Source organism: Balaenoptera ricei, chromosome 20, assembly GCF_028023285.1.
Source record: "Balaenoptera ricei isolate mBalRic1 chromosome 20, mBalRic1.hap2, whole genome shotgun sequence".
In the NCBI taxonomy this organism is placed as follows: Eukaryota; Metazoa; Chordata; class Mammalia; order Artiodactyla; family Balaenopteridae; genus Balaenoptera; species Balaenoptera ricei.
The window spans coordinates 39,842,951-39,867,158 of record NC_082658.1 but is presented as its reverse complement, the minus strand read 5'-3'; the positions used below and the strand labels follow the sequence as shown (position 1 = coordinate 39,867,158).

Sequence of the window (24,208 nt, the reverse complement as noted above, 5' to 3'; positions counted from 1 at the left end):
GAAAAGACAACCCTCAGAATGGGAGAAAATATTTGCAAATGAATCAATGGACAAAGGATTAATCTCCAAAATATATAAACAGCTCATGCAGCTCAATATTAAAGAAACAAACAACCCAATCCAAAAATGGGCAGAAGACCTAAATAGACATTTCTCCAAAGAAGACATACAGATGGCCAAGAAGCACATGAAAAGCTGCTCAACATCACTAATTATTAGAGAAATGCAAATCAAAACTACAATGAGGTATCACCTCACACCAATTAGAATGGGCATCATCAGAAAATCGACAAACAACAAATGCTGGAGAGGGTGTGGAGAAAAGGGAACCCTCCTGCACTGTTCGTGGGGATGTAAATTGATACAGCCACTATGGAGAACAGTATGGAGGTTCCTTAAAAAACTAAAATTAGAATTACCATATGATCCAGCAATCCCACTACTGGGCATATACCCAGAGAAAACCATAATTCAAAAAGACACATGCACCCCAATGTTCATTGCAGCACTATTTACAATAGCCAGGTCATGGAAGCAACCTAAATGCCCATCGACAGACGAATGGATAAAGAAGATGTGGTACATATATACAATGGAATATTACTCAGCCATAAAAAGGAACGAAATTGGGTAATTTGTTGAGACGTGGGTGGTTGTAAAGACTGTCATACAGAGTGAAGTAAGTCAGAACGAGAAAAACAAATATCGTATATTAACGCATGTATGTGGAACCTAGAAAAATGGTACAGATGAACCAGTTTGCAGGGCAGAAGTTGAGACACAGATGTAGAGAACAAACGTATGGACACCAAGGGGGGACAGCCGCGACGGGTGGTGGGGATGATGGTGTGATGAATTGGGTGATTGGAATTGACATGTATACACTGATGTGTATAAAATTGATGACTAATAAGAAGCTGCTGTATAAAAAAATAAAATAAAATTCAAAAAAACACAGAAATTTAAGTATTAAATAATAAAAGCACCATTTTACCTTTTAATTCTCCATGACCAATCCTTCCTAGACGGCCAATTACAACTCTCCACGGCAATGAACTCATTTGTACAAGTCCTAAGCACCACTCCCAAAGTTTCTGTAGACCAAATCTTCTAGCAGATCCTTTTTTCCGACGAGCCCTGTTGTATGGAATAGAGTCATAAATATTTCTAAAATTCCTATGATGACATTTCAAAAGAGCTCAAATTTGTGAAAAACTGGTCCCCTCATTTTAATGCTTGATATTTTTTACACAAGTCCTAAGCAAGAATATATATAAAATCACAGGTTTGGCATGATAGTTTGTAGTTTGTGTAATACATATTAAAATATATACTGAAAATTAAAAATTGTCCAAGAACCACCAAAATTCACCAGAAACACTGCTCTATACCAGAGATTGGCACACTTTTTCTTTAAAGGGCCAACACTTTAAGCTTTGCAGGCCATCAAGATTCTTCTGCAACAATTCAACCTGCTGCAGCATGAAAGCAGCCATGGACAATAATTAAACAAATGAGCATGGCCAGATTTGGCCTATGGACTGGAGTTTGAAAACCCTTGCTTCATACTTTATTCTTTTTTTTAAATAAATTTATTTATTTATTTTTATTTATTTTTGGCTGTGTTGGGTCTTCGTTGCTGTGCACGGGCTTTCTTTAGTTGCGGTGAGCGGGGGCTACTCTTCATTGCGGCACGCGGGCTTCTCATTGTGGTGGCTTCTCTTGTTGCGGAGCACGGGCTCTAGGCGCACGGGCTCAGTAGTTGTGGTGCACGGGCTTAGTTGCTCCGCAGCATGTGGGATCTTCCCAGACCAGGGCTCAAACCCATGTCCCCTGCATTGGCAGGCAGATTCTTAACCACTGCGCCACCAGGGAAGTCCCTTGCTTCATACTTTAAATTGAAGAATATCGAACAAAAACCTCCCACACTTCCCAGAACAAACAATGCTGTGTTTTCTGCATGCACGTCCTTTATTAGGCAAGTACATAACATTAAGTGCTCTGTGGCTGAGCAACAGTAGCTACCATTTATTGAGGACTTACTATGTACCAAGCAGTATGTCCAATCAATTTACATGTAATACCTCATTTCATCCTAACAACCCTATAAGGCAGATAAAATTATCCTCCTAATTTTACAGAGAAGTAAGCTACAGCTCAGTTGGATAAAGTAATTTTGTCAAGATCCCACAGCCAATAAGTGGCAGGACTGGGATTTGAACCCAGATCTCTAAGACTCTATAGAGTTGGACCTCTTAACCATCATCTCACTTCTACTTTCAGTAAAATGGCAATACACTATTTTTTTATTGGGAAGGTGGTATTATTCTTTCTCTCTTCTCTTTCTCATCCTTCACAGATTAATGTTTCTATATTCTGTTTCTTCAGCGCCACTATAACCAAATAATCACTAAGTTTTTTTGCACATAACCAATTTCTGAACTTAAAAGAACAGAACATTTAGATAATAAAGAAGAAAATAAAGAACAGAACCAAATCTGAAAATTAAAGTTACTTCATGGATTTTTCAGGTTCTCTTAGGCAGTGTTCACTAGCCTTGAAATACGTTATTAGAAGTGTCTATTAAGTGATAATTCAATATGAGGCTCATCTTTTGTGACCTATTAGTTACAGTCTTCATGAATAACTGGTCATGATACCTAACTCCTATCAAGAAGAATTCTAAAAAGAAGGCCACCATTTTCAGAAGACACTCCAACATTTAAACGGGAAAATTTTTAGTAAAGAAAGTTAACTCAGTTTATTAGGGACTATATCTTAGATGGTATATGAGAAAAGTAAATGTTCTAGGATGCCTTAATGGATTTTAATTTGCAGATGGCTTTCTAGTTCCATGTTTCAAAATTTGTTAGGCTAAAATCATTACCTCAAGGTTTATTATGCAGAACATAGGGGCTTTAACCTCTTTTGTCTATGTAACCGAGATAATCAAAATTATTTTAGAGTCCGTTAAATTATACAATATAAATATTCACTACAAAAGAAATGAAAAGCACCCACAATCCCAAGACTTAGTATTTTAATATATATACCTTCCAAACCATTTTCTATTCATTAAAAATGAAACATAATGTGTGTGTATGAATTTTTTTTCATGGGATGATACAATGATACATTTAAGGAAATAAAAGTACCTATTTGGGACATCGATGTTAATGATACAAGTTTCTAAAAGTTCTCCATACAGATCTGTGCAAGATGCAAGAATCCATCTTTGATCATGTGATAAACAGTAGCCCACGAAAAGAACATTGTATTTCTGTCCAGCTTCTCCAAATGTTTCTCCTAGCTCTGTCTGTTTATCCTTCACTGGAGCCAGAATAAAAGGAGGTGTATAAAGTCGAATACACTCTGGTCTCTGTAAAGTAAAAAATTAAGTTACTATGGTACTATACAATCACAGAAAAATCTTTTATTGAAAATAAAGACAGGGACTTCTCTGGTGGCACAGTGGTTAAGAATCCGCCTGCCAATGCAGGGGACATGGGTTTGAGCCCTGGTCCGGGAAGATCCCACATGCCACGGAGCAACTAAGCCCGTGAGCCACAACTACTGAGCCTGCACTCTAGAGCCCGTGAGCCACAACTACTGAGCCTGCATGCCACAACTGCTGAAGCCCATGGGCCTAGAGCCCGTGCACTGCAACAAGAGGAGCCACCGCAATGAGAAGCCCGCGCACTGCAACGAAGAGTAGCCCCCACTCGCCGCAACTAGGGAAAGCCCACGTGCAGCAACGAAGACCCAACGCAGCCAAAAATAAATAAATTAATTTAAAACAACAAAAAAAAGAAAGATATAGTATATCTACCCATTATAACTGGAAAATGAGAGCTAATCAAAGACTTGCACTTAGTTTTGCATAAAATCATAAAATGTAGTCATTCAATAACTTTGGTAATGGAAAACATACTTACATCAGGACTTTTAAGAGCAGTTTCCATGGCTAAACCCGGACCAAAACCAGTCAATGTTTTCACATTGGTTGATGTTGGAAGTGGTCTCCGACACTGGGTAAAGGCCGAAAAAGCCAGGGATTTTAAATGCTGGGTATAGATTTGTCTATCTTCATGCTTCACAGGTTGCAACAGGTACTGACAGGGAACAATCTAAGAATTACAGGCAAATATTACAAATGTTAAACTTTCCACAAGAGAATAAAAAGAACAGTGAGTCTAAAACTCTAAACATTTTATTAGAAAATTTAAACAAAACCTAATTAAAATGATAATCTAAAGAATGATATTTTCTTATCTATTATATAGATTTTTAATGAATACTCAATTTTATTAATGAGCTATGTAAAAATCTTTAAACACTTCTACCTAACAGTTATACTGATCAATACTGCCATTGACTGCCATAGTCCTGTTGTAGTCTACAAAGAATAATTCAAATTCTCTGCATACAACTTAATACGGTTAATTTCTCTCTACTTCTAGTCTGTAACCTCTTATTTAGAACTCTAGCTTATATAAGTCCATTCTTTTCCTATTTAAGCTTATGGATTTAAAAATTATAAAAGTAACACGGGAGAGATATTTAACATACTTAATGTGGTCTTTTTATTCTCTATTCTTACTGTTGTATGATTGCAAGTTTATCTTTTATAAACTAAGATTTCTATTATAATACCATTTATAGTAAAGTCAATATAATAGAACCTGGCTTTTAGAAAATCAATGTGGATACAGAATAGTAAATTTGAAACTTCTATCAACATCAACCGTTTTAAATAAATTTAACTTGTAACATTTATCATTCTCACCTGTACAGAAACAGTGCTCTTAACATGAGGAGGAAGAGTCTGTACCATTTCTAGAAAACATCGAAGTAACCCCAAAGTCCATACATTAGAAGAATTAGTGCTCTCATCTTTGTTTTCATATGTAAAAGGATCAATTATATAAACAACAATTGCAGGTGGATAAGTGATTGCATGTGAATCACCATCTGTGGGGATGCCCACTTTGTCCCGATCCATTGTGCTAAAATTTGAAGTAGAAATAAGACAGTTAGGGGAAAAGTTCTACTGTACCTTCTCGGAATAGCATCAAAGCAGGTTCTTAATACCCTTTCCCCTTTTTTTTGGGGGGGGGGGGCGTGTGGTGTTGAGAGCCTCTCTAAAAATGAGGGACATCTTTCTCTCCAAAGAGAGCCATAAAAAGTTCACAATTTGATGGTGTACAAAGACCTTTCGCATTACGAGGTCTTGCATTAAAAAGAAGAAACAGAATTCTTAAAACCACAGAGCATCAGAAACGTCAGAGAGCTTAGTGCTTAAGTGATAAAACTGAGACAAAGATAAGTTAAATGAGCTGCCCAAGATCACAAGGCTGGCTAGAAGCAGAGCTAGACCAAAAAGAAACCAATTCTCCAGACTTAGTCAATGTTCTATTACATTTTTAGAATATACATATTCATTTCATACTTCATAGCTTCAATGGTGATTAAGCTTCATTCTTTGATGGTGATATGATTTTTTAAAACTCCAAATCTATTTAGATGTTCAAAATGGAAGATCTAGCTGGGTAATTAAGAGTTTGCTTTTAATCACATACAAGTATAACTTTGGGGCAAACTGCATCCGGGTAGCTGAAAGATATAACCAAGCTCAGGCTAACTTAACCTATAAATCGAAAGGGAATACCTTCTTCATAAAAAGAATAAAGAGAGCTGTCATCATCATTGTTGTCATTATAAATAACTTAAGTGGAAGCATTTTGTTAAGAGCATAATATACATTATATCCTATTGCTCCCACTCTACAGGTAAGTAAACATGCTCAAAAACGTTAGGTAACTTTCCTGAAGTGACATAGCCAGTAAATGACAGATTCAAATCCTGGTACAACTCTTATGCCTCTGAACAGGGTCATTCAATAGTGACTTCTAAATCACTGGAGTGATTTGCATAGGCAAATGTACTTGACAGTTATGTCACAGAACAGACTCAAACATCACAGGATAGTTAGACTAAATGGTTTTCAAGGTCTTCATTCCCACCCTGAGATTCTATGATAAAGACTTTATGAAGAGTCTTCATTATAATTTTATAGGTAAAATATTCGACATTATAAAAACTAAAATTTCAAGGATAAGACCAAAGGCTCTTTATGTTATTTGGACAAGAAGAAGCATATATTTATATTTCTGCAAAGGTTAGTATATTTAAATATACCTTTCAGACACATCAGGATGTGGCTGAGTGGGAATCGAAGACGACTCTCCAGAAATCCCAGCTGTTTGTAGAGCTGATGGCGGTTGCCCTCCTAGCTGGCCATTCTGAACTGTACTCGCTTGCGTAGACATGGATCCCGCAACACTACTGTTCATACTGCCAAAGGGTGGAAATGAAGGTAGTTTATTTGATGACATTCCACTATTCAAGTTGGAGGATGATGAAGATGAAGCTGAGGTTGTGGTCAAAGTTGAGTTAGCTGTGGCAACTGAAGAAGACATGGCAACACCTGAAGTCATTGTCACAGTGCTGCTTGCTGTAGATGCTAGGGTGGCAGATGGAGTATTAGCATTTCCAGTACTTGTCATCTGAGGTGGAGTAATCAAAGGCTGACTTGTAGGGGCAACTAAATTTGGCTGGGAAAGTAGAGAGCTGTCCAATGGCTGGGAAGCAAGGTAAGGACCTAAAGACAATAAAAACAGGATATTTCATTCTTGATTTCACTGATTGGTTCTTTATTTAATCTACTATCTGAATAATAATTTCTAGTTTATACTCTTTTGGTGATTACCCTCCCCCTAATTTGCCTGCTAACAGTGTAGCAAACACTAGCTTTCTATTTCCCCTACAAAGTGAAAAAAATTTTTAAATGGAATTGAAAAGTAAACCAGTTTATACAAAATAGTTTCCATGAAATATAATAAAATTCTATTTTGTAGGCATAATTAATTAAATAAAAATAACAGTATCTAGCAAATTTTCATTAAACCATTCAACAAGTTCCTAGGTCACAAGTTGAATAGTGACTATACTTGGGAGCTAATTAAATATAAAATGGAGGAATGTTATGGGGTTCAAATTATAGGAATGTCTAATGAGGTTCAATGTTTTGGTTCTGTGTCTCTTTGGATTAAGTCTAAAGTAAGTCCATTGATATTTAATTCAAGGGTGTTAAAAGCAAGTCTTCAATAGCTGTCATTTTCTTAATTCCAGCAAAGAACTGTCTCTCTGTGTTGCAGAGGGAACTACAAGTTGTTTTACCTATCTTAACCATTAACAAATCAAAAATCTTAATTTTAATAAACTTAAATAAAAACACAAATCTTCCTACTTGATGGGTTCCCTATTGTAGTGATCAACAAACTTTTTCTGCAAAGGATCAGACAGTAAATATTTTTGCCTTTCCAAGTTACACAGTCTCTGTCACAACGACTCAGCTCTGATCTTGTAGCATAAAAGAAGCCATAGACATCTGTAAATAAATGAGCATGGCTGTGCTGCATTAAAATATTATTTACAAAAAGCTGGTGGACTGGGTCATACTTTCCTAAAATGACCTTATACAGTAAATACAAATTCAATACCTAGGTCATATCTGCAGACTTGCGCATAAAGCTTGAGTTTAGAAAATGCTTCACTGTTACCATCAGCTGCCTGAGAAAACCATTCTGCTACCAACTTTTCTGATAGTTTCTTTGATGCAGTAGATCCAACTCTCATGATCCCATCCGTCAATAGTCGAGAAATAGGTCTATGTTGACCCAATCGACACGACTACAAATACAGATACAGAAATCAGAATTAGTGAGTTTGCTATAGTTTTTTAGTTCATATCACAAAATAAAGGATTTAAGCTATTTAAAAATAAGCTTTATCATTTATAATTAACATTTGTAATAAAAATATCAAGGTGAAATGGTGCCACAGGTCTTTTTACTTTTCTACATTAGAAATCCATTGAATTTCTATCAAAATTAAAATATCTCCAATGAAATAAAACACCTAGATAATAATGGCACTAGAACCACATAGTTTGAATAACGAAAACTTGCAGAATACAGAAACAACTGAGCATGAATATGCAGTCATTTTAAGTTGTACATCCATCCCAATGCATGTATATAAATGCATTATCCAGCTCTCCCTCCAATTCTGCAAGCCACTAATGTTTGTTTCAGGAAGCCCAGTCTCAAACAGGTTTGCAACACTGGATTAAGAAAGTTTAGACAAAGGATTTCTTTACTGTAAGACTTTCAAAGGCTTTAATAATCTAACATGTATAGTGAATCTCTAAAAGGTAAATAGATACACAATGTCTCCCCAAACCTATCTAACTATGGAACTTTTTTCTGGGAAGATTTTGCAGGACTAGTGTTCTAAATGACACTCTTTGGAAATATTTACTTTTACAAAACACACTACAGATATCTTGCAATTAAAGTTAAGTAGAACATTAATGAGGAGCTAAACCAGCACAAACTAACGATTCAGATTGTAAAAGAAACTAAATTTTAAAGACTAGATTTCCAAGCATTTGTGGGAAAAGGGAGATACCGTTGGCCCTTCGTATCCTTCATCCACAGATTCAACCAACCATGGATCAAAAATATTCAAAAAAAAAAAAAATCCAGAAAGTGCCAAAAAGCAAAACTTGAATTTGCCATGTCTGCCACTATTTACATAGCATTAGGTATGTAATGCTATGTAAATATCATCTATAAGTAATCTAGAGATGATTTAAAGTATAAGGGAGATGTGTATAGATTATATACAAACACTATGCCATTTTATATAACACTGAGCATCCATAAATTTTGGTGTCTGCAAGGGGTCCTAGAACCAACACCCTGAGGATATTCAGGGACGACTATAAAATGAAGTTAAGACTTTATGTTCCAGGGTACTTAAAAGTTATAATCATTGTACTCAATGATGGATACAACATGAGAATTATAACTTAAAAGATCAGCCAAGAATTTCAGAAATAAAATGGATCTTAGAGAGGCCTATCATAGCTTTATTTTACATATGAGGAAAGTAAGGCCTAGTGTCTAAACCTGAGGTCCTAGAGAATCAAGACTAGAATTTTTATAAATGTAATTTTTTCCTGGCCATTTACAATGCTACCCTTTGTTTCAGAAAAAGATTATCTTTAATGGGACGGACATACATGCTCTCAACGGTTTTCCCCCAGTACGGCAATTTCCACAGTGACCCATGGCGCACACATCTAACAAAGGGTCTGGGTCAAAGCTGTAAAGAATGTATGTAACTGGTTTGTATGAGAACTAAACATCTAGTCTGACATTGTTATTATTCTTTACCAATCAGCTGAAATATCCAGTATATTTTATATATAAACATACAAATCATAAGGTAGTTTTAAAACGACACCTCTTTTTAAGCACCTACCTCATATATTGCAGTAAGATCTCTAAAAAAGCTTTTGGCTCCATTTAACAAGGCTTCATTTTCTGGACATAGTACAACATAGGCTATATCTCTTTGAGATCCATAGGGTTCCAGCATAAGTCTCTCCCAATAAGGGAGAGCAAATGGAGAAAGCACCAGAAAATCAAAATCATAACCCAACAAAAACGTGGGGATTGGCAGTGGTTCTGGGGATTCATCAGTTCCTAAATAAGAAAAGACATATTTTAAGAAAAGATTTAAAAGAAGAACATTTATTTTTATATATTATTTTTAGAATATTTTAAAATTTTATATATTTTTGGCTATGTCAGGTCTTAGTTGCGACATACAGGATCTTCATTGCGGGTTCTTTCGTTGCAGAGCGTGGGCTCAGTAGTTGTGGTGCGCAGGCTTAGCTGCCCCTCGGCATGTGGGATCTTACTTAGTTCCCCAACCAGGGATTGAACCCGTGTCCTCTGCATTGGAAGGCAGATTCTTTACCACTGGACCACCAGGGAAGTCCCAAGAGGAACATTTAAATGTCAAGAGTTAGTGTAGTCATTATTATTAGTAAAAATATTTAATTAAAGACAAAAATACCTAAAAGCCAGTGATTGAGACTTTCACAGTTAGGAATTTGCTAAATGACCTTTTATAAAATATGTGACTTATACCTTCACTTAAATGTAAAAAAAATTAATTAGAATGAAAAACTTATTAGTACAAAAGAAAATATGGGAGGGTTTTTAAAAAAATTATATTAGTTTCAGGTGTACAACATAGTGTTTTGATATTTTTATACATTATGAAATAATGACCACAATAAGACCAGTTTCCATCCGTCACCATACAAAGTTGTTATAACATTACTGACTACATTCCCCATGTGTACATGACATCCCCATGATTTATTTATTTTATAGTTGGAAGTCTGTACCTCTTAATCACCTTCACTTATATCGTCATCATTTTATTTTGAATAAACTCAGACTGGGGAAAGCCTTTTTAAGCATAATGTAAAACCTGTCCATTTAAAAACTGATTAATCTGACAACATAAATTTTAAATTTTGGCATGAAAAAACACTATAAACAAAGCCAAACAATTAACAATAAATTGGAAAAAAGATTTGCAATGCGTATAACAAAAGGTTAATTTCCTTACCACAGAAAGGGGACCTATAAATCCATAAGAAAATGATCAACATCCTAACAGAAAAACAGGTAAAGGATATGAACAAAGTCCACAGAAACAGAAATACCTCTTATATATAAAAAGATGCTCAATCTCATTAAGAGCAAGGAATTTAAAATAATTAATAGCAAACAATTATAACATTTACTATGTGCTAGGTAATGTTCAAAGATCTTTACATGTATTCACTCATTTAATACCCACAAAAACCATGAAGCAGATACTAATATCAACCTTATTTTAGAGATGAGAAAGCACGAACAGAGACGTTAAACAACATGTCCAGTATCACATAAGAAGTGGCGGAGGTGGGATTTAGAATCTACTCTCAAAGTCTGTACTAGTCTACCTCTCAAACTATCATGAAACAAACCAGTTTCTCCCATCTACTCAGCACCCTACTGGCAAGGGTTTGGGGAAACAAGCATTTTATTGGTGGGAGTTTAAACCACTATCAGAGAGAGTAATTTGGCAATATATATATTTTTAAATATACACATGCTTTAAGCCAGGGATTGTGTGCATTCTAGAATAGTTGTAATGATAATGATGCAAACAATGTATAAGTCCATAAACAGTAGACTGGTAAAATAACATATGTAAAGAACAATAAAATATATGCAGCCATTTAAAAAAAAAAAACGAAAAAACAAAAGCTCATATGTACTGAACAGTAAGGTGTAGAACTCTGTGTGTGTCTTCTATTTTGGTTTCAAAAAGAACGTTAAAATACTATAACAATAAATGCTGGAGAGGGTGTGGAGAAGAGGGAACCCTCCTACATCGTTGGTGGGAATGTAAATTGGTGCAACCACTATGGAGAACAGTATGGAGGTTCCTTAAACAGAACTACCATATCATCCAGCAATCCCACTCCTGGGCATATATCTGGAGAAAACCATAATCTGGAAGGATACATGCACCCCAATGTTCATTGCAGCACTATTCACAATAGTCAAGACATGGAAGCAACCTAAATGTCCATCGACAAAGGAATGGATAAAGAAGATGCAGCACGTATGTACAATGGAATATTACTCAGCCATTAAAAAAAAGAATGAAATAATGCCATTTGAAGCAACATGGATGGACCTAGAGATTATCATACTAAGTAAGTCAGAGAAAGACAAATATATGATATCGCTCATACGTGGAATCCAATTAAAAAAAAAACCATGCAAATGAACTTATTCACAAAACAGAAACAGACTTACAGATATAGAAAACAAACTTATGGTTACCAAAGGGGAAATGTGGCGGGGAGGGATAAATCAGGAGCTTGGGATGAACATACACACACACTACTAATATGTAAGATAGACAGACAACAAGGACCTACTGTATAGCACAGGAAACCCTACTCAATATTCTGTGATGATCTATATGAGAAAAGAAACCTAAAAGGAATGAATATATGTATATGTATAACTGAATCACTTTGCTGTACACCTGAAACTAACACAACATTGTAAATCAACTATACTCCAATAAAATTGAAATATTTTTTAAAAAGTAGGAAAAATATATATATAAAAATACTATAATTAAACTGCATTTTCCACTGAATATCAAGTTTTTTTAAATAAAATTTAAATTATTTAGCCATTAATAAAAGGGTGGAAAAGGAAAATAGGAGCAAATCATCTACTACTTCTGTACATAATGCATTCTAAAACCATGCAAAAAAAGTCAAGGTCTTCAGTATTAAAAACTATTATTCCAAATATATTTTAAAAGTTCCAATTACATCCCACCTTTCAGAGACACTCATTTTTGTTTTTTTGGGGTTTTTAAAAATTTTATTTATTTTTGGCTGTGTTGGGTCTTCGTTGCTCAGCGTGGGTTTTCTCTAGTTGCGGCGAGTGGGGGCTACTCTTCGTTGCGTGCGCGGGCTTCTCATTGCAGTGGCTTCTCTTGTTGCGTAGCACAGGCTCTAGGTGCATGGGCTTCAGTAGTTGCAGCACTCAGGCTCAGCAGTTGTGACTCGTGGGCTCTAGAGCACAGGCTCAGTAGTTGTGGCGCACGGGCTTAGTTGCTCCGTGGCATGTGGGATCTTCCCGGACCAGGGATCAAACCTGTGGCCCCTGCGTTGGCAGGTGGATTCTTAACCACTGCACCACCAGGGAAGTCCCCAATCTTTTTTGTTTTTTTTTTCCCCAGAGATAATCTTCAACAGATAGTTCAAGCATTTTGAATGTACCTTCCATTACAGCTGACCATAAATCTACTGTCTACCATACTGAGAGTACTCATTTGCTACTCTTGTCACAACTGGCAAATTTCTGTCTTTGTTCTTTTTTTTTTAAATGAAGACCTTGGGGCCTTTTATCACTAGTATTACCCTCTCTTTTTTACCCCATTTTTCATTCAATTTTGTAAAACAGTAACTTACAAGAAAAGTAGTGTTTCAGTCTTTATTTGGCAGTATGATTCTTTCTTCACATAAAATCTTACTGGTCAGTAAAATATGTAAAAACAAGCTGTTCTTTCTGAAGTGGGATTGGAGAACCCAGTAAAGTGAATGTTGAAAATGTTCAAAGTAAGGAAGGCTAAGATTGACCACACCGGCCTTAAGTCAAGCATATGCCACCAAAATATTTAAAGATAAATGTGCTTATTAAAGCTGGGCAAAGAAACTGAGAAATGATATAAAATAAGTCAATACACATTACTATAAATTACTTACCATAAGAGCCTCGGCCAGCCATTTTATGAAATTGTTGCCAAGTGAGAGGACCTTGAACCCCCCAAGGCCTTACTGTTCTTTTTTTCTGAATAGCATCCTGAAGAACTGGCTGAAGAGATAGAAGCATTCGAAGTATATCTTGTGAGCACTGCATACTCACATCTACAACCATTTAAAAAAAAAAAAAAAGAATAAGAATTGCTATTGTCAACACAAAAATTTTTATGATAACAAGAAATACATCTAGGGAAGTTTAGCTCTTCATCACCAAGATTAAGCATCTGCTTGTGTAGAGAACTATAGTAAGTTCTATCTAAAATGATCTGTAGAAATGGTTTTTCTAGGTATTTAAAACCAAGAAGAGACAATAAAAAAGTTACTGTAACTCATCTTCATAAAAAGTCATTCATTAGCTCATTGATCAATTTATAAATTAATCAAATAAATTTCTTCCTTTTTGCATTTATTTTGGTTGTTTTATCTATTCATTTATTTATTTATTTAGACTGTGCAGCTCGGCACGCAGGATCTTAGTTCCCCTACCAGGGATCAAACCCGTGCCCCCTGCAGTGGAAGTGCAGAGTCTTAACCACTGGACCGCCAGGGAAGTCCCTATTTTGGTTGTTTTTGGTGCTTATAGGTATCTTACTACAAAGAACTTTGCCTCACACAGAAATGAGTTATAAATTATGCACCTTAATTACCACCACTTTGGTAAAATGACCAGATAGACAAGACTGGTTACAATGATTAAAGCTTAATTTGTGAAAAATAGTAGACTGTAACAACTCTGAAGTATACAACTTGTACAGTAACAGATAAACTTGTTCACACTGCTAAAAAGTGTTGTAATATCCGAAGATATTTTATAAACCTAGACGTAATAGATTTACAGATTATCAAATTATTATGACCTACATTTCTGACCAACTATCAGTATGGATATGGAGGGTGTTGCTCTTAAATGTCAAATGGTTTTTTAAAAAAACCAGGAAATATTACTGATATAAGTAATCTGTCCCTCCATTGTGGTTCAGCTGTATCATTAAACCTGTTTGAGCACTCTGTTATGTTAAATCATTCAACTTTAATTCATTATTATTATTGCCTAACTTATTTCTTGTTTTAATTCCCTATATCTAAATAGTGTATAGAATCAGAAGTAATTTAATTTCAGATATATTGCTTAATAACTATTATGTTTAAATAAACTATTATATACATAATAGAATACTAGTCATTAAAAGTGATAACAAAGCTATTTGAAATGGACTAATGACTAATACACTAATAAATAAAAAAACAGGTTTTAAAACTATCTATGGAAGATAATTTTACACAAATAGAACTATGTGTATTCATATGTGACTATTTACATAAAATCTAGAAAAAGCTGTCATTGGCTAAGGTTGTTTATCATAATCAAATGGGGAACTTTTAAAAAACATATACACAGAGCTTACCCTGAGAAATTCTGATCTGAGTGAAGCTCAGGAAACTACAGTTTGATTTTAATTCAGAGAGATTCCCACGGATACTCTTTCATTCTTTAAAAAAATATATTTAATGAAGACCTACTATGGGTCAGGAGTTATGCTAGCTGCTGGGAATACTGTGTAAATAAATTCTTATTCATGTCTTCAGGGATCTTACAATCTTGTGGAGGAGAATGCATGAAAAATAATATAATTGTATATTATGACAAGTGCCAGGTCTCTATGCTGAGATCTGGTGGAAAGCAATGGTTTTTAGAATATATAATGATTTTTAAGAGTGATCATGAAGGACAGACATATAGATCAATAGAAGTAAACATCCAGAAATAAAACTTCACACGTTTACGTTGAACTGATTTTTGACAAAGGTGCCAAGACAATTTAATGGGGAAAGATAATCTTTTCAACAAATGGTTCTAGGACAATTGGATATCCACATGCAAAGGAATGAATTTGGACCCCCTTCCTTATGTTATATACAAAAATTAATTCAGAATGGATTATAGAGCTAAATATAAGTGCTAAAACTACAAAACTCTTAGAAAAAAACATAGAAGTAAACCTTCATGACTTAGGATTAGGTAAAGCCTTTTTAGATATGAAACCAAAAGTACAAACAACAAAATAGAATAATACACTGAACTTCATCAAAATTAAAAACTTTTCTGCTTCAAATGATACCATCAAGAAAGTGAAAAGACAACCCAGAGACAGGAGAAAATATGTGCAAATCATAATCTGATAAGGAACTTGTATCCAGAAGATATAAAGAACACTTACAACTCAATAATGAAAAGACAAAACACCTAATTTAAAAATGGGCAAAGTATCTGAAAAGACATTTCTCCAAAGAAGAAAGAGAAATGGGCAATAAGCACATGAAAAGATGCTCAACTTCATTAGTCATTAGGGAAATGCAAATCAAAACCACAATGAGATAATACTTTACAACCCAGTAAGATTATAATAATAATAAAACACACAAGGACAAGTGTTAATTAGGATATGGAAAAAGTGGAACCCTCACACATTGCTGATAGGAAAGTAAAATGGTGCAGCTGCTTTAGAAAATAGTCTTGCAGTTCCTCAAAAGGTAAAACAGAGTTATCAAGTCCACCCAAGAGTAATAAAAACGTACGTTTACACAAAAACTGGTACACATATGTTCACAGTACCATTATTCATATCAGCCAAAGAGTGGAAACAATCCAAATGTCCATGAACAGATGAATGGGTAAATAAAATGTGGGATGCTCATAAATGGAATATTATTTGGCAATAAAAACGAGTGAAGTACTAACACATGCTACAACATGGATAAATCTTGAAAACATTATGCTAAGACAAAGAAGTCAGTCACAAAAGACCATATAGGATATGATTTTATTTATATGAAATGTATAAAAGAGGCAAATCTACAGAGACAGAAAGTAGACTGGTGGTTGCCTAGTGCTGGGAGGGAGTGGTTGGAGGAAAATGGGGAGTGATTGCTAATAAACATGGGATTCCTTTTGTGGATGATGAAAATGTTCTAAAATTGACTGTGGTGATGCCCACACAACTCTGTGAATACTAAAAACCATTCAATTGTACACTTTAAATGAACTGTATGGTATGTCAATAAAGTTGCTTAAAAATGAGTGATCACGGCGTGGTGTAATGATGGGGATGGGCAAAAACTGGGGGCAATTTTTACTTCTACTTTTCTGTATTGTTTAGATTCTTAACTTTCTTTTCAGCAAGTATGTATTTTTTTATAATTGGAACAAAGCTTTTTCTGTCTTGAGAAAAATAAACATTACCACTAAATTATACAAACTACAGTTTGTAGACTTTTAATTCCTTCAAACAAATATTTCAACACCTTGGACATCTATATGCCAGGCACTGTTCTAGGTACTTGGACATATCAACAAACAAACAAAATAGACAAAAACCCTTTCTCTTAAACAGAACTTGCATAGGCTGAACTTAATGGAGAGATAATTAATCAATAAATTATACAGTATATTAGAAGGTAATAAGCAAACACTACGGAAAAAAAAAAAAAAGGAGCAGGATGGAGATGACTTCTGACAAAATTTTAAAAGACAAGAGAGTTACCCATGTAAATACTTGGAAGAACAGTGTCCCAGGCAGAGGAAACAATCAGGGCAAAGGTCCTAATACAGGAGCTTGCTACTATTTTATGAAGCTGTTATAATTTAATGAGAAAGTATTCCTATATTGCCCATTTAGGTTTTGCAGCATTATTTGTTTAAATGTTGAAATTTTAAATTGAAATATAAAGATATCTCTTTTTTGTTTGTTTTGAATTATTTTCTCAATATAAATTCTTAGGATGAAATTCACCTTTATGGCTGCAGAGTAATCTGTTTACATCAATCTTTATTGTTATAGAAAAAATGCACACAAGGTTAACAACTCAATATTTTCTATTACTTGGCAAATAAGTGGATTTTTTTTTTTTGAGGTATAATTGACATAACATTATATTAGTTTCAGGTGTACGAAGTGATGATTATGATTTGTTATTTGTATACACTGTAAAATGTTCACCACAGTAAATCCAGTTAACACCCATCACCATACACAGTTACAAAATTTTTTTTTCTTGTGACAACTTTCAAGATGAGCTGGATCTTAAAAACAAATAATAATAATAAAAACAAACAGAATACCACTAATGCTACTGCTGCTGCTATTTACTACTACTGTTACTACTGATAATATCTGAGTACTTTGTGCCAGGTACTGGTCTGTTTTATATGTATTAGCTCATTTGATCCTCTAACACTGAGGTAAATACTATTATTGACACTATCTCAAGAAATTGAGACAGAGGTTAAATAACTTGCCCAAGGTCATAGTATATAGTGATGGAGCCATGTTTCAAACCCAAGTAGTCGGTTCCACAGCCTATGTTCTTAACTACTATCTATGGTTGAAAATAATCCTGCCCTTTTTTTGAAAATCTATGATATTTATTTATACCTTTTTCTTTAAAAATTTGATCCGTGAGTATAGTGAGTTTGATGAATCATCAAACTATTATCATGAACAAAATGTAACCACTGGTCCATGCATAGCCTTATCTTATTCACAAATTTTCTTAATAATATTATGAACAACTACGATCTCACTGCCCAAGAAGTAGAATATTACCCAATCTTATTAAGTGCTTCTCCCTATCCTATCCCTCAGCTTTTAAGAATTAACCACCATCCTGAATTTTATGTGCATCTAGAAAATACATTTAGTTTTGCCTGTTTTAGAACTTTATGAAAAAATATCTCACTATATACAATCTTCTGGGACTTGTTCCCTCTCCCTCCCCTCAAAACTTTTACCAAGATTCATCTGTTACAAGAGTTTTACTCATCTTCAGAGCTTATGTAACATTCTATCTGTACTATCATAATTATTATCCATTCTCCTGTCAATGGGCATTTAGAGTATTTTTACTTCAACCCTGCATTACAGTTTTAGTTCTCCAAGTAGTCTATGAGCAATTTAAATATGGGGTATCTTCCTATCTCCCAGAATACCAAGCATGTTGTTTTGCACATGTCCAAAAATGGCTGGATTAGCAAATGACATAAGGAACCAAATCAAAGTTATTAAATGGCATGTATCACCTAAGAACAAAAATTCTTAACAAAAACCACATTTTGAAGAAAGGCTAACTTTCTGCATAATTAACAAAAGTTAGAAAAAAGTTAATGAGTGGTATACTGAGACATCTTTTTAGAAATATGTTTCCCAGTGGCTATGCCTGAAAAAAAAAACCTAAATGATGACTTTAATAATGGCAGCTTATATAAATTCAGTACTTACTATGTGCCAAGGATTGTGTTAAGCAGCTGATATGTATTAACTCATTAGATCTTTGTAACTACACACAAGTATTTGACATTGATGACATTTCTCTCCTTCAAACATTTCCTATACTTAGCTACCAGCACAACACACTCTCTTGGTTTTCTTCCTACCTCCTTTGTTTCCTATCCTGGATCCTCCTCTTCTCCCCCATCTCTAAATGTCAGTTCCATCCTTGGACTTCTCTATCTACAGTCACTCTCTAAGTTTTTTCATCCATCTCCGTATCTTAAAATACTGATAACTCACACACAACATTTTTTAATCTCTAGCCCCAACTACTCCTCCGAATTTAAAATTCGTTTCTCCAAATAAGTACTTGACCTACTCCTCCAGTTGTTCCCCTCCTCTATAATTAGCACCATCATTCATCCATTCGCTCAAGCTATCCTTGATGCCTCATCTTTCCTTATATCAGCAAATCCTGTAGGTTCTATTTCCCAAATATGCCTAGAACCTACTACTCACATCTCTATTGTTTCCAATCTTGTCTAAGGTACTGTCATCTTTCACCTGAACTACTGTAACCGCCTCCTAACTGATCTATCTGCTTCTACTCTCACGTTCACCACCCACAACACAACAGCTAGAGTGATCTTTTAAAAAAAATAAACAGTAAAAGGATCATGTTACTTCTCTGCTCAAAACTGTCCTACAGCTTCCCGTAACTCTTTAGAATAAACTATAAAGGCCTTACTTACATGGTACATAAGACCCTACCTGATTTTGGTGCTCGGCCATCTCTTAGCCTTCCAACTCCTACCAGTCTCCCCATCACTCAATTCATTCCAGCAACGCTGCCTCCTTACTGTTTCTCAAACATATTAGGCACACTACTCCCTCACAGTCTTTGCACTACCTGAAAACACTCTTCTCTCGGTTAGCCACACAGCTCACATTCCCCCACTCTATGTAGGTCTTTGCTCAAATGCTGTCCCTCAGTAATATCTTCTCTAAACATACATCTACAGTAGCATATTCTTGTCTTTTTCCACTCCTTTACCCTGCTTTTCCTTCAAAGCACTTGTCGCTATCTGATATCATATAATTACTTATTTTTTTGTTTATTTTGTTGTTTTGAGAATTACAGGCTCAAAAAGGGCAGGAAATATGTTTGTTTTAATATTGTACTTTGTAAAAGAACAGTGCCTGGCACATACTAGTTGCTCAATAAATAATGAGTGATAGAATGTTGAATAAAGCAGACAACTAGTAATTTTCTGCTAATTAACATGTGCAAAGTACCTTTTATAGTCCTACACAAGTACATAATTACAGACCTCTAATAACCATACTTTTGTTGGTGAAATTAAACTAAACTGCTAGGAAATTCTCCCTTAAAAAATATCATTCTTAAAGGAGTTTTAAGTCCAAATTTAAGTGTCTCTATCAGCTACATGGGAAACTGCCTTTAATACCTTTTCCTAAGAAAGGAAAGTCATACAACTAAAGGAAAATAAAGAGAAAAATTATTCCATTAGCATACTTACCATTTCTTTTGGACCAGGGGTGTAAGCATGAACTTTTCACAAGTGCTTCATCAACTTTTCCTCCTGACATGTTATCCATGAACTGACGCCCATGTTCTAATGCAAGGTAGCAGTCATTGCAACAGTCCCGCTCTTCAACACGTACCCAGTTGTTAGTTACACCAATTTTGGGAAAAGGATCTTGGTCTGCAGCTCCAAAAGGTGAAAATAAATTAGTGCACTGATCTTGTAGCAATAATATCAACTCATCAGGCAATTTTTCAGATTCCTTTAGTCCTCCATTAACATGTTCAGCAGAAGTAGCCCTGAGAGCTTCAAAACGTTTTTCTGCTTCTTTGCCACATTCTGTGTTGCGTCCTATGATATCTAGTTCATCTTCAAGAAATAATCCTGAATTGTTTCCAAATTTTCTGTTCATGACAGCACTGAAGCCACAGGTACACCTATACTGTGCTTCTTGCGTTGGATCTGGAATGTAAACTCCAACATCGGCACCCTTGATATTCATGTTGCAGACACAGATACAGCAACTATCAAAGTTACAGTCTTTAAACAAATTCATAACTGATTCTGAAAGAATGAGGTTTACATAAAGACTGTGTGCTTCAGGGATGGAAGGAACAGTTGCAGGTTCAACAGAATTAAGGGGTCTGCACGTGGATGGGGTGGAAGCTGGTGAATATAAGTCTGAATTTTCATATTTGACTGAACCTTGAGCACTAGCTGGTCCACCAGCTCCACGAGGAGTCCTTGGAGTCCTTGGAGTCCTTGGAGTTGGAAACCTAGGGGTAGATGGAGAAGGAAGAATTCCTGCTCCACTGTTACTAGGAGGTGCACTGCTAGGAGGCATCCCAAAAGAAGCATGAGTTTGAGGTGTATAAGCAGGGCCATATTCTTGATCCATAGTACTTCCATCACTAGTGTCACCAGGGCAAAAGAAAATTGAAAACACGCATAAAGGAACATATTAGTAATGTGAAATACAACTAAAAACGTCCCAAATGTTCTTCAATAACACCGAAAATTATGAAAATACGATTAGTGCAAAAATTACAAGTACAATTAAAATGTATTTTTGGTTACTACATCCACTCTAGGTGATTGTTGTGGGATGAGACCCAACTAACTAGTTCCATTATAAATAAAATTTGTATACACTCTTCCACACCTAGACATCCACAATTACTATCTATATATTTCTTGTACTATAAATACCCATATTTCATTGATTCTAAGATGCCACTGTTTAAAAAAAACAAACCCAATTTGAGAGATATTTATGTGTAAAAAAAGGACAATGGCAATTCTAAGATGTTACGAATTATAAGACACCCCAATTTCAGAGATACTTAAATATAAAAAGTGTGTGAAATATGGCAAATGTACAAATGAGAGTGATTAGAATTTCAGACCAAAATAAAAGGTGCTTCCAAAGACAAAGTTTATTGGTCTTAAGTGTTCCAATACTTTAACCATACCAAACAAACACCATTACAAGCTATTAATCAGAAAATGATTTTTAGAATTTTCAAAAACCAGTATCTTTTTTCCAGGTACCAACATACCAGGTGCTTCTATGAAAAAAATTAAAGCTATATAAGCATTCATATACTATACCAATACTATATATTTAAATCATACCCCTCTTTGATGAATGGCATTGTAGGCCCTGAAGGAAGCAATTCCAATTTTCCAACAGTCCAACTCTGACGGTAAATACATTCTTCGGGCAATTTGATAGTAGGCAGACACTGGCTTGGTAGAGTTTTTAGAGGTGCAAACATGGAACATCCCACTAGAACTTGACAATTTTCAGGCTTATAGACATAAGAAAAATCCTACAATATAAAGACCATGACTTTTAGCATCTTATTTTCCAAGGGAAAAAAAAAAAAAAACTGACTCTAGCCCTTTTTTCCTGTCTTTAAACAAAATAATACAATGTAAATGTAATTCTACTCTTTTCTTAAATGCATTCTTAACAGTGTCACCATAATTCAAATTTGTTAATAACAAAATTAGAATCACTAAGAAAGGATTTTTGAATCTAGCAATAAACTAATTCTATACAAAAATATAGGAAGTGAATTATTTTTCTAGAAAAATAAAATACTTACTTTAATTTCAGAAGGTTTTGGGCTACAGAATCCTTCATCAACCTCAATTTTGAACTGTGCTCCTATACTAGAACTATTTCCTTCTAGAACAGTTCCTCCAGGTGTTGTATCCATACTACCATATTCTTTATTATTCATATTCATTGGGGAAAATCCCATAATATGTTGTTCCAATGATGGTGGTGTAGGATACATTTTATGAAGATCTGCAGTGCCTATATTTAATAAAACACACATTTTAACATAAGACTAAAAAGAAGTTACTCTGTGCTTAAAACAAAGTGGTGGGGAATTTTGTTGAGATTAAGTTTGCAGATTTATCTGGAACACAGATTTGGGAAGCTTACTTATGCAAGATAATGGGTCCAGATTTCCTGTCTTTGATTCCTTGCAGCCGGATTTATCATCTGATCCATTTGCCGATTTTTTAGATCCAGGCTATTAAAAAAAACACATACACACACATATTTCTCTGAAATTTAAATCCATTGTGATCAAGATAGTAATCATTCAGATGTAACTTGAAAGTAGAGCCCATTTGTGCTAGAGCCAAATATATACGAGATACAATTTAAAGATACAAAACAATTTAAAGACATAAAACACATTTTAGGTAATCAATAACCCAGATTAGTTTTTCTACTGATTTGATAATGCTCCAAATAACAGAGGAAAAAGTTCCTTCAAGAAAATGACCAATACTTTCAAAATACATAGAACAACCTATTACTTAAAACCTATTAAAAAAAAAAAAAAGGTAAGAAAACCTACTATAAGTGTTTGTAACTAACATCAGAATTGCCTTTTAGTAAGATACTCATAAAGCATTTGTCCCTTTAAATAAAAGACATTAAAGATTCCTACATAATCAATCACCCCTCCAAATTCTTATTTACACTTTTACTTTGTTTAATAATCTTCTTGCCCTGCAAAAACGCTACAACAGGTAAAACTAAGCAAAACTTCAGAAAGATCTCATATGACAAAGCAATAGGATCCCTAACTAAAGGTAAGTTTTAATACATTGAACAAAACAAGTTTTAGAATCTCTAATCTGTCACCGGTGTTGTTAGAGCTGACAACTTGGTTCCTTGTCTCCTGTTAGCCACCTTGTCTTAGATATGTAGACTGAGCTCTGATTACAACCTTTGACCTCAGAAGAGCCACTGCTGATACGTGAATGGTAGAGAGAGAAAGTACAAAAGTATCAAAGTATTCAGGGATATATTCACCTAAAATATACTATATTACAGGATGTGGAGTAAAAGTTTATGCATAGTGATATCTGCTTTATGTCACTTAATTGAAGAGACCAAATATACTATAGAAGTTTCCAAGCTACCTTTATGCAGATGAAAAAGGAATTCCCTTTTATAATGCAGCACCCAATTCATTAATTTGCCAGAGACTTGACATTCTAGGGAATCTCATTTTAAGCTTTAATTTCTTTTATCTTCACCTTTCTCTGCAAATGGGTGTTAAAGATTAAGTATTACTTTTTCTTCCTCTTTCATTATTATAGTATGTAGATGTCTTATAATAATGGTTGTGAAGCCAAACAAATTCAAAAGAAGTGGTATTCCTTAACAAATTGACAAGGCATATAACTTTAATGTTAATTACTTATTATTCTCTAATTGAGCCAATTTTTCGGTCATTTCTAAAACTAGAGGATCAAAGATTAGGTTAATAATTCTGCTTCCTCGAAATTGAGTTATTTGTTGAGACATGGATGCATCTAGAGACTGTCATACAGAGTGAAGTAAGTCAGAAAGAGAAAAACAAATATCGTATATTAACACATGTATGTGGAACCTAGAAAAATGGTACAGATGAAGCGGTTTGCAGGGCAGAAGTTGAGACACAGATGTAGAGAACAAACATGGACACCAAGGGGGGAAAACCACGGTGGGGTGGGGATGGTGGTGTGCTGAATTGTGCGATTGGGATTGACAT

General features: G+C 34.8%; 1 protein-coding gene across 2 annotated transcripts in view; it reads right to left on the bottom strand.

The window, feature by feature from the left end:
- MED13 (mediator complex subunit 13) overlaps positions 1-24,208 on the bottom strand; it is a 96,108-nt gene that overhangs the window by 16,234 nt on the left and 55,666 nt on the right. For both annotated transcript variants that reach the window (XM_059909034.1, XM_059909035.1), the window contains exons 13-24: positions 22,600-22,690; positions 22,253-22,467; positions 21,777-21,973; positions 20,136-21,052; positions 13,271-13,432; positions 9,391-9,614; positions 7,563-7,752; positions 6,199-6,661; positions 4,787-5,006; positions 3,936-4,127; positions 3,156-3,379; positions 995-1,137 (exon numbers count right to left, since the gene is read on the bottom strand). In XM_059909034.1, the coding sequence (XP_059765017.1) occupies positions 995-1,137; positions 3,156-3,379; positions 3,936-4,127; positions 4,787-5,006; positions 6,199-6,661; positions 7,563-7,752; positions 9,391-9,614; positions 13,271-13,432; positions 20,136-21,052; positions 21,777-21,973; positions 22,253-22,467; positions 22,600-22,690 (3,238 nt within the window). The remainder of the gene's footprint in view (positions 1-994; positions 1,138-3,155; positions 3,380-3,935; positions 4,128-4,786; positions 5,007-6,198; positions 6,662-7,562; positions 7,753-9,390; positions 9,615-13,270; positions 13,433-20,135; positions 21,053-21,776; positions 21,974-22,252; positions 22,468-22,599; positions 22,691-24,208) is intronic.